General features: G+C 39.9%; 2 protein-coding genes across 10 annotated transcripts in view; one reads left to right on the forward strand and one right to left on the reverse strand.

Moving 5' to 3' along the window:
• ccdc78 (coiled-coil domain containing 78) overlaps positions 1 to 12038 on the forward strand; it is a 140978-nt gene that overhangs the window by 118614 nt on the left and 10326 nt on the right. For 5 of the 7 annotated variants that reach the window (XM_063059252.1, XM_063059253.1, XM_063059251.1 and 2 more), the window contains one exon: positions 977 to 7429. In XM_063059252.1, coding sequence (XP_062915322.1) covers positions 977 to 1043 — 67 coding nt within the window. In that variant the 3' untranslated portion in view covers positions 1044 to 7429. Of the gene's footprint in view, positions 1 to 976; positions 7430 to 12038 lie in introns of those variants that run through there. The other 2 variants (XM_063059255.1, XM_063059256.1) reach the window with 2 other exon arrangements.
• antkmt (adenine nucleotide translocase lysine methyltransferase) overlaps positions 7458 to 12038 on the reverse strand; it is a 22894-nt gene continuing 18313 nt past the window's right edge. For 2 of the 3 annotated variants that reach the window (XM_063059261.1, XM_063059259.1), the window contains exon 6: positions 7458 to 12038. This exon is cut by the window's right edge and continues 519 nt beyond it. The gene's annotated coding sequence lies outside the window, so the exon portion shown is untranslated. The other variant, XM_063059260.1, reaches the window with a different exon arrangement.

A 12038-nucleotide genomic window follows, 5' to 3' on the forward strand; every position in this document is an offset into this window, starting at 1 on the left:
ATCATTGCGCCTGAGGTACAGAAACCTTGGGTTCCTTGGAAGGGAATGAACAGTTGACATTTTGGATCAAAATCCTTCATCAGTCCTGAAGGAGGGACTCAGCCCAAAATGCTAACTGTTTATTTCTCTATATAGATGCTGCCTGACCTGCTGAGTTCCTCTAGCATTTTGTATAAGACCATAAGACATAGGAGCAGAATTAGGCCATTTGGCCCATCGAGTCTGCTCCACCAATCATGGCTGATCCTTTTTTTTTCTCCACCTTAACCCCATTTCTCAGCCTTCTCTCCATAACCGTTGATGCCATGTCCAATCAAGAACCTATCAATCTTTGCCTTAAGTACACCCAATGACCTGGCCTCCACAGCTGCACGTGGCAACAAATCCCACAAATTCACCACCCTCTGGCTAAAGGAATTTTTCCACATCTGTTTTGAATGGATGCTCCTCTATGCTGAGGCTGTGCCCTCTTGTCCTAGACTCTCCCACCATGGGAAACATCCTTTCCATATCTACTCATAGGCCTTTCAACATTCAAAAGGTTTCAATGAGATCCCCCCACCATCCATCTGAATTCCAGCAAGCACAGACCCAGAGCCAACAGATGATAACCCTTTCATTCCTGGAATCATCCTTGTAAACCCCCTCTGAACCCTCTCCAATGCCAGCATATCCCTTCTAAGATGAGGAGGCCAGAACTGTACACAATACTCATTGTATGTCTTGATCTGGATTTCCAGCATCTTCATAATTGCCTGTTTTTATGATTAATTATAAAGGGTGATGCAAAAATCATTTAGGTCTATCCTGTCAACTGTATTTCCAGGCTGGATCTACTTCAAGATAAAGAAAGCTGTAAAAAGATCTTTAATAAGTGTATTATGTAATGCCATGCAGTTTTTACTCTCAGCCTGTACTGTGCCCACATTATTATTGAAATTGCAAAATTAACCTTTTTTAAAAAAATTAATTTCAGGTACAAGCAAGAAATTACTCGCCTCAGAAAACTTGTTGGAAATGAAGAATCAAGAGGTCAACGCTAGGAGCCTCCACAGAAATCACACCAGAACCTCAGATATGAAAAATAGTAAAGTAACTCCTAATGTTGTCAGCAATTTTCTGAATGGTTATTTCAAGGCACTGGAAATATTAGGATTAGTGAATTTACATAGTAATGCATTTATCATGGCATTGTTATAAAATAAGATTAATACTTCCTACCCATAGACTACCCATTAATAAGTTCCCACAGACTTACAAACAAATTGACCATATATAGGCAGAGAGAAAGCCATTCAGGAACACAGGCCGATTGTATGTACACTTAGTGGCCACTTTATTAGATACAGGAGGTACCTAACAAAGTGCCACTAGGTGTATTCCTGTACGTTCATGGTCTTCTTCTGCTGTAGCCCATCTGCTTCAAGGTTCAATGTGTTTTGTGTTCAGAGATGCTCCTCTGCCCACCACTGTTATAGTGCATAGTTATTTGAGTTACTGTCAAAGTCCTGTCAGCTTGAACTAGTCTGGCCATTCTCCTCTGATCTCTCTCATTAATAAGGTGATTTTGCCCTTAGAACTGCTGCTCACTGGATGGTGTTTTTTTTTCCCATACCATTCTCTCTAAACTAGGCACTGCTGATCTCCTGTTTCAGAGAATCTCAAGCTACCCTGTCTGGCACCTACAACCATTCCACAGTCAGTCACTTAGATCACATTTCTTCCCTATTCTGATGTTTAGTCTGAACAACAACTGAACCTCTTAACCCTGTCTGCATGCTTTTATGCATTAAGTAGCTGCCACATGATTGGATGATTAGATATTTGCATTAACGAGATGTACGGGTGGTTACTGAGTGTTTATCATAATTGTACTTACCAAATTTGTTTCCTTAAGCCTTAATCTTCTTACCTCTCAAAATGCTATCAATCTCATTTCTGAAATGTTCAATTAATCCCCAGCATCTTCAACTTTCTCGGAAGAGAGTTTTCCAGAGGCATTCCCAATGCTTTTTAATCACTTCTGAATCGGTATGGTTCACTTCTTAATTGGTTTGATTGGTGTGGTATGGATTGGACTCATTTTTAGAGGGCCCTGCAGTTCACGTTATGTGTGTTTCTGGTTTCCGGTTACATCTTTTATATTGCTATTTTCCCCATGATTTTGATCAGGACACTTCGACGCAGACTGGTTCTGCGGCCTACATTTAATGAATGACAAGCGCTAAATTGAACTGAACAGAACTACACTGAACATTCCTAGACTACTTCAAGAACTCTGCAGTTTGATGTTTAATATTCTGGGTGTTATTCACTCATTTGTTGCTGTTTGTTCTTTTTATTGTACATTGGGTGTTTGATGGTTTCTTTGACCAGGTTCCATGGTGTTTCTTTGTTTTGTGGCTGCCTGTGGGAAAAGAAATCTCAGGGTTGTATACTGCATACATACTTTGACAATGAATGAGCTTTGAATATTTGCACTTTGATTAGTCCCACATTCACAGATGGTGATGCAGGATTCTGAACATATTGAATGATGAGTTGTACTTAATCTCCTTTGTTAATGTCAGTCATTTAAAAAGCACCTTTGGAGTATTTGAAAAGCATTCGTTAAAAGATAATGTCTGAATTAAATAATTTCTTTCTGAAATGTATTATCAAATTAAGCCTTTATTCAGCTTGACGCATTTTTCTGCCTCACTGCCTTTAACAAGTTTACATTTAGAATAATAGACAACTTGAAGTCATTACGGCATTGCAGACATCTTGAATGGTTCACACTGAGTCACAAGATACAAGCAATTTATGCTCGATTCCAGAATGAAATCAATCCATTCTTCTCTGTCATATCCCAACAAATTGAGGCTATTTCATAATTATTTTAGTTCATTTTTGGTGGATATTGACATTATACAACAATGCTAATTTGTCCAATTAAGGAATAATTATATTGAATTTTTCAATTCTACAACTGACTCAAGGGAATAGTATAACATGTGTCATATAATTAATAGATTGCAAAAGCAATTACAGTTGCTGTTGTGCTAGGTTTTTCTCCTGAATACAAAAATGTGAAGACCATCTTTTTGTCCTTGTTTCCTACCTCAAGAAGTCAATGCCTGGAGCTCAGGTGTTTTATAAGATTGCTGATAATCAACAGAAAATGTGTTGTAGCCATTAGCTGGTAAAAATTGATCACTGACTGGGAGAATTAGTTTGTATAATCAAGTTTGTAGTAATATTTAAATATGCAATTGGAATTAGTTTATGATTGTCACATGTAATGAGACAGAGTGGAAAGCTTAGTCTTGTATAATGTTCATACAGCACATCATTACACAGTGCATTGAGGTAGTACAAGGTAAAACAATTAGAGAATGCAGAATGAAGTGTAACAGCTACAGGGAAAGTGCCGTGCATGTAAAGCAATATAGTGCAAGATCATAACAAAGTAGATCAAATCAAGGAACCATTCAATAGTCTTATCACAGCGGGGCAGAAGCTGTTCTCTGGCCTGATGGAATGTGCTTTTCAGGCTTTTGTATGATTAGCCCAATGGGAGGGGGGAGAAGGGAGAATATCTGGGGTGGATGGGGACTTTGATTGTGCTGGCTGCTTTACTGAGTCCACGGAGGGGAGATTGGTCTCCATGATGTGCTGAGCTGTGTCCACAACTCTGCAATTTATTATATTTATTTAGAGCAGAGCAATGTCAAGCCATTATACATCTATGGTGTGTCTTTAAAAAGTAGTAAGGGTCAACGAGAGCATGCCATATTTCTTTAGCCTCCTGAGGAAGTAGAGGCATTGGAGAGCTTTCTTGGTTGCAGCGTCTACATAGTTGGACCAGGGGAGGGTGAAGCAAAGTATTCTATTTTGACCTTCTCCACTTCTAAGTACCTGCCTTTTCCAGAGTTTCCTGAGCATTGGGCTTCATGTGGGAATGCAATTTCCATACTAACCTGCACCCCGAGTGCCCGTAGGACTTAAAGCTAACTCTACCCCTCATCTTAAATTAGAGTGCTTTCCAGCTGCGATGGAGGTGAGAGGCAATTTATATTCTCACCTATCTCAAAGATTGAGTTTTCTTCCAGTTCTCCTCCTTTGACTCCATGCTTATTCCCTGGTCCAGTCCCCTAACCAATTATGTTTATAGTGACAGTTCTGATGCCCTCTATCACTTTAACAGTTTCCAATTCCTAATCTTTATCACAGATTGTTTGTATCTCCAACCTACATCAGGATGGTTTGACACCCCTCTCTTTCTTCCATCTACAGAGGCCCAACAAGTTCCCTTCCACCAACACAGGCATTCCATGCCCTGAACCTGTTCTCACATTGAATAACTCCTATTTCACCTTCGGTAGCGCAATCACTTTACAATGCCTGCAATTGCTGATTGGGGTTCAATTCCAGCCACTGCATGGAAAGAGTTTTTACATTCTCCCCATGACCGTGTAGCATTCCACTTGATGCTCCAGTTTTCTCCCAAATCCAAAGATCTATGGTTAGGGTTAGTGAGTTGTGGGCATGCTATGCTGATGATACTTGTGGGTGTCCCAACACGATCCTCGGGTTGTTGATGCAAAACAACCCATTTCACTGCATACTTCGATGTACATGTGACAATAATCTTTATCATACACTTTCTCGAGATTAAAGGTTTTGTCATGGGACCGTGCATGGGCCCAAGCTGTGACTGTCTTCCAGTAAAATATGATGAGCATCTTCTCTTTGGTCCTGCTGCAGTATTCTTCCATTCATTAACTGTGTATCAGTGCTGCTTCTTGCATTTGTATCAAACCCCAAAATTTCTTAACTTTTTATGAGTTTCTACATAGCTCTCTCCATGAAATCAATCTGACTCTTCTCCTCCTCTTTTGCCATTATTATCTGACCCAGAGAATCTTCTGCCATTGCCCTGGTCAACGCAATGATAGAGTTCCCTTACTTGTTACTTTCCACTCTACCAGCTCCACATTCAATGGATCATATTCCACAGTTTCTATCAGTTCTAACAAGATTCCACCACCAGACACACACTATACCATCCTGCTGAGCACTGGTGCCCCTCGACGTTGTGTGCTCAATCCGCTGCTCATGATTGCACTGCCCGATTTAGCTCATGTCGGCTGCTGATACTGTAGTGGTTGTCCTCATCAGCAACAGTGATGAGCTGGCATACAGATGAGGCTTATCAAGTAGTGTGAGAACAACAGTCTGAGTCTCAACATGGATACTTACCACCCATCCTACAATTTCTATGACCCACTACCATCAAAAAGGAGGTACAGAGCATCAGGACTAGGACTGTAACAGCTTCTGCCCCCAGGCTGTGAGACTAATAAATACCCGGCCACCACCGAGGTCTCATCAGTAGGACAGTGAGACGTTTACTGTTTATCTGCGCTGCACTTTACTATGAGCATTTTGAATTATATTCTATTAACTTAATTATAATATTTTGGTTTGTGGGCTGTGTGTGATATGTGTTGTGTGGGTGCACCGTGGTCTGGAGGAATGTGGTTTCATTGGTTGTATGTACAGTCAGATGACAATAACCTTGATCTCCCCATTTCAGCATTTTGCAGGGACCATTTTTTTTGTGATCTCTTAAATCAATCTTGACTTCATCCGTCACTCCCACTTTCATAGTACTTTCTCGAGCAACCGCAAGAGGTACAACACCAGCTCTTTCATTCATCTCTTTCCACCATTCAGGGATCCAAACAGTCTTTCAAGCAAAGTGACAATGGACTCACACTTTTTCCAAGCCAGTGTACTGCATTTGGTACTTACAACGCAGTCTCCTCTGCACTGGAGAAACCAAATGGTAATAGGTGACCATTCGGTGCAGCAACTTTCATTCTGTCTGCACAGGTGACCCTGATCTTCCAGTTATTTGCACTTTAACTCTCATCTGTCTTCCACTCTGACCCATCTGGTCATGGTCCTCTGCACTATTCTGATGGAAGCTCATTGTAAACTCAAGCAAAAGCATTATCATGGTCCATCTAGACCACTTGACAACACTGAGATTCAGATTCATTTATTTATCACATGTACATCGAAACAAACAGCAAAATGTGTCATTTGCATTAACTAACACAACCAAAAGATATGCTTTGGGCAAACCTGCAAATGTCACCACACAGCTAAAATGCCATGCCAATAAGTTCAGAACTACACAAGCAACAAAAATAAGATGGCAAAACAAGCTTCTTCCTTCCCTCTCACGCACAGAGGATAGGCTGATTCAGGGTCTCCAACCTCCAGTCCTTGGCCTGGAGTCTCAGTTGTCAGGCCTCCGACTGCCAGACACGCCAACTTAGCGCCAGTCTTAGCCTTAAATACACCCAATGGCTTGGCCTCCAAAGCCTTCTACATTTCCATTCCTTCTACATTCTTCTTTTGAGTTAAACTATAATGGTCTCCAATTATGATGCCAGCCTCCTATAAATTGTGTCCAGTCCATCAGGATTCAATATCTCAGTTACAAATTAAATTAGTTTAGATAACTATCAAAACTGGCCAATTCTGCTGAATGGTTATCCAATTGTAAATTAATACAGAATCTCACTTTCTACAGACACTGTCTGATCTGCTGGGCATTCTCCTTTGTCCTCCGTTCACTGCACCATCTCTGTGCATTTCACAGATAATGTATGCCCCACTTTTATCTCTCTGTTCCCTCATCAATGTATGTAGCAATGTATCACTACAGCAATTCCCACCTCACCCTTTCAGAGATATTTCCTATGTCCTATCCATTTCCCTCCCACCCTTGCAAAATTAACTTTTCTTACTTTGCCAGTTCTGATGAAGGGTTTTCAGTCTCCTTCTTATTTCACAGATTCTGACTAACCTGTTAGGCATTTCCAGCACCTTCTATCTTTACTGCATATTGGAATGTCTTTAAGTTTTCTGGATCTTTACTAACTGGGCAATGTATGCTGCACTCATCAGCCTTTCCAATATTTACTGTCTTGCACTTTTATGATCATCTACAACTGCTAATGGAATTTGTTCACTCTTTTATAAATCGCATACAAGCCTGATGTGGGATGTGATTTATCCACTGAATTTTGCAGTCGGTGCTTTAACTTATCATTCCCGCCTCCTTCCACTCAAAAATTTATACCACTGCAGAATTACAGTGATGTTGCCTCCACAAATGTTTAATGATTGTTATCCATTCCACTTGATGAAAAATATTTCTCACCCTCCTTAATCCTTCTCACTATGTGAGTTAATCCAACTCTACTTTAGTCGACAGTACCAGCGACACAAGCCAAGATTCTCTTCAGCAACACACACAAAATGCTGGGGGAATTAAGCAGGTCAAGCAGCATCTATGGAAAAGAATAAACAGTCGCCGTTTCAGGCTGAGACCTTTCATGAGTCTTGAAGAAGGGTGTCAGCCCAAAACGTCAACTGTTTACTCTTCTCCATAGATGCTGTCTGTCCCGCTGAGTTCCTCCAGCATTTTGTGTGTGTTGCTTCGGATCTCCAGCAACTGCAAATTTTCCCTTGTTTAAGATTCTCTTTACATTTCTTCCTTGTTAAGCAGCCAGCACAATCAAAGACCCTAATCAACCCAGCACCCTCTCTTTTCTCCTCTCCCCCATCAGTCAGAAGGTACTAAAGCCCGAAAGTATGCATCACCAGCTCCAGGACAGCTTCTATTCTGCTGTTATATATAGGACTATTAGACTGTATAGGCCTGCAACTAACTGGGTCTTCAACTGGCTGTGAACTCACTTTCGTGAACTTCAGTTCTGAAGGTTATTTACTTACTTTTATTGTTTAAGCTAAGTTATTTGCAAGATTTACAAAATGTCCTCAGTTACTCACCTAGCCTTCTTCCATAGTATTTCCCAAATCACATATCTACTGCAAGGTCAACAAGAACATGACAACACGACAAACTGCAAGTTCACTCTCAAGTTGCACAGATTTCTAACTAGGAAGCACATCATCTAGCAACTCCCTCCCAAAAGCAATTGTTGGAGTATTGTCATCAGAAAGACTGTGGCAGTTCAAGACAGCAGCTCATTACCAATTTCTCAAGGACAATTAAGTGGGCAAAAAAAGTAGATCATTCCAGTAACTTTCCATTCTTGATGAAATGAATAGAAATGCAAGTAAAAAGCCAGAATCAACCGTAATGAATAAAAAATTACATCTCCCTGTACAACTAGAATGCTATCATTGTCAAAATTAACATGAAATAAAAAGTGCAAAACATTTTGAATAAAATGAGAAGTTGAGATCATAGCAATGAGGAAATGTTAAATAACTGTTGCAATAGTTCCAGAAACAACAGAACACAGACCGAAGTGACGTGAATTATGAATCCTCAGGTCAGATTTTAAGAATAATAATACCAAAGGTCAGCAAAAGGAATGACAGGGAAACTCAGATACTGAAAATTATGACAGTGGCAGAAAAAGTTTAGAAAGGCAGAAAGTAAGCAGTCTTATTGAATTTATATCCCACATACTTACACACTAACATGGCAATAACTGAAATAATTTGATTGAGGTATGACGATAGTTATTAGCATATGAGAAGTATTTGATGGCTCTGAGACTATTTAGAATAACTTGGGGGGTGGGGCGTGAAATCTCACTGAAACCTACCAAATATTAAAAGACCTAGGCAGAATGGATGTTTTCAGTAGTGTGAGAGTCTAGGACCAGAGAGCACAGACTCAGGATAGAACGATGTTCCTTTGGAACAGATGTGGGGAGGAATTTCTTCAGCCAGAGGGTGGTGAATGTGTCGAATTCATTGCCACAGACTGTTGTGGAGACCAAGTCATTAGGTATGTTTATTTAAAGTGCTGGTTAATAGGTTCTTGAGTAGTAAGGGCAGAGGAATGGGGCTGAGAGGGAAAATAAATCAGCCATGCTTGAATCGCAGAACAGACTCAATGGCTGAATGGTCTAACTCAGCTCCTATGTCCTATGGTGTAATAATTCCAACAAGAGCAAAAACTATGATTCTTTAACCTTTCCAATAAAAAGTTACACTAGGGAAATAAACAGACAATAACTCAAAATATTTTTCAATGAAAGAGAAATTGGCAAGATGAACAATAAATAGACCACAATTAATTTTTCTTAATCAAACAACATAAACCTACAATAAAATAATCTGACAAATACTTAACAATTATAGTCAAAGTTTGAAAATACATTAAAATAATAAAAGCCAAAGTAGAGGTAAAACCAACATTGTAAATAAAAGACACCAGGTTTTATGGACAAGGCAGCCACTGAAGATATAATGGAACTAGAGAGAGGATTTTCATCAAATCCTGATGAAAAGTATTGGCCCAAAACATTGCCTGTTTATTCTTGCATTCCAGCCTTTCCTTCTGACTTAAACCCTAACAACCCCAGAGATTTTAAACAAGATCTCATGTTCTAAAGTCAAGACAGAAAGCAGAAAAGTACTTAAAATATTACTAACTGGAGGCCAATAGGCTGTGTGGTGCATTATATATTAGAGATCTGATGAAATCATTATATATCAGCACCAGACATCAACTACAGCCACAACAACTATACTTGGATGTAATGGAAACATATCAATACTCAAGCCATGATGATGATGATACCAGTGCAGGTCTTCCAATACAGCGGGCCAAAAGGAGATACTGAATGGGTTGCCACGATCGGACTGAATAACAATTTCTCTCAAATTAATTGTATACATCGACACATCCAAGAACGGGGGAAAAATACTGATGTGAAAATTACCTTTAGAACAAAAAGCCCGCAAGGTTGTGCCACTTTTTCCCTTAGTGTTCACTATTACCAAGAATATTTTACCCTACTACCTGGAAACAAATGGGTCAAACAACTTTTCATAGGTTACTTCAATGATTCCATGTCTCTAAGTTCAGAAGATCAAAGTAAATAACATGTCAGAAAGACTGAAAGATAAGATCTGTATGTACAATTGACTATTGAGTGACCAGTGGAAATCTAATTATACCCTTCAAAAAATGAGTAAGAGACTGCAAGAGACAAGTCATTCTGGGGCATGGTTAAGTTAAAGATTCAAGAATCAAGTTTAGTTACAGGAAATGTGTTATTTGTGTTAACCAACACACCCAGGGTGAGCTGGGGAGCAGCTGACGGTGTTGCCACACATTCCGGTGCCAATATAGAATGCCCACAATGCTCGGCAGAACAACACATAACAAACAACAAAAGCAGCAAAATAAAACAAGAGAAAATTTGCAGATGCTGGAAATCCAAGCAACATGCATAAAATGCTGGAGGAACTCAGCAGGCCAGGTAGTATCTATGGAAAAGAGTACAGACATCATTTTGGACCCAAACGTTGACTGTACTCTTTTCCATAGATGCTGCTTGGCCTGCTGTGTTCCTCCAGCATTTTGTGGAAGAGCAAAGAAAAAGCCTAATTCCTCCCTCGGACCCATGCATATATACGATCTTTGAACCCCACTTCAACACTCAACAGAAATTGCAGCCCGGTGCCATCTTCGCTTTGACACTAATTCAGAACCTGTGTTGGTCCAGAAACATAGATTTGAATCTCACCACAGCACTTGGAAACTTTGATTAAAATAATTAAACAAAATTTGGGAAATTAGTAAGCTACTCTCTTAATGCTGACTGCTGTTGTACGAAGCCATGTAGTTCACTGATGCCTTTCGGGGAAAGAAATCTGTCTCCAACCAATAAACAAAAATATAGCAAGTGAATTTGATACCAAATTATTTGGCTTTTTTATGGGAAAGAAAAGTAAATGAATCAAACTAAACCACACACTCATGATGTGAAGGGTCTTGGCCTGAAATGTTGACTGTTTTTTCTCAGTTAGTTGGTGAATTCTAAAACCTCAGGAATCTTTGAGGCTCTTTGATCTTGGATCAAGGTCGTAGCATGATCCTGACGACTGGAAAAGGGAGAAGAAGCCAGAATAACAAGTGTGGGGAGGGGGAGGAGAGCACGCTGGCAGGCGATAGGCGAGGGGGAAGATGGGTTTCTGGGGGAGGAGGATAAAGTGAGAAGCTGGGAGGTGGAAAAGGTTTTTGGGGGAGGTGGAGAAGCTGAAGAAGGAGGAAACTAACTAAGTGGATCATGGGAGAAAGGGAAGGAGGGTGCCAGATGGAGGTGATGGGCAGAGGTGAAAAAGTGAAGGAATAAGAGGGGAACCAGAGTGACAAATGAAAAAAGGGAGAAGTGGAGGGGTCTTCTTCCTCCTTCCTTTTGAATCCTGATGAAAAGTATTGGCCCAAAACAATGCCTGTTTATTCTTTTCATAGATACTGCCGGATCTGCTGAGTTCCTCCAGCATTTTGTGTGTAATGCCAGAGGAAATGGTTGCAGCAGATACAATAACAACATTTAAAAGAAACTTGGACAGGTACATGAAGTGGAAAGGTTTAGAGCAGGGATATCCAATCTGGGGACGGTGGACCACTCAGTTAATGGTAGAGGTCCATGGCATAAAAAAGGTTGGGAACCCTTGGCTTAAAAGGAAATGGACGAAGCATGGGTAACTGCGAACAGCTTTGTTGGGGAACTTGGTTAGCATTGTTGAGTTGAGTTGAAGAGTTTGTATCAATGCTGTATTACGCTGTGACTCATATTCAGGGTTTGTATTAATCTAAGAATTTATTGTCTGAGGGATAACCTTTGCATAAACCACTCTAGTCAGTAAGCTGTTTACTCTTAAAAGTTTAAGTCACATATCTATAATACTTAACTACAATATATCATGCTTCAGTCATTCTTGCTTATCCTTACCAATTAACTTAACCACTTTTACAACTATTATCCCTAAAATCAATAACGGTTAGTTGTATATTTTGAATAATAAAGGGAAAGCTTCTCTTGATTTCTTTAGTTCAGAAGAATTATCAATGGCAGAATGGTGGCAGAACATCAACAGTCTATTTTTAAAATGAAGAAGTTTCAAATGCACAACGCCAAACCCCACTTTCTTGCCCATACTGTAAAACTTCACACTCTCAACTGATGGAATAGATTCCAATT

The sequence above is a fragment of the Mobula hypostoma genome, chromosome 9 (genome assembly GCF_963921235.1).
Source record: "Mobula hypostoma chromosome 9, sMobHyp1.1, whole genome shotgun sequence".
In the NCBI taxonomy this organism is placed as follows: Eukaryota; Metazoa; Chordata; class Chondrichthyes; order Myliobatiformes; family Myliobatidae; genus Mobula; species Mobula hypostoma.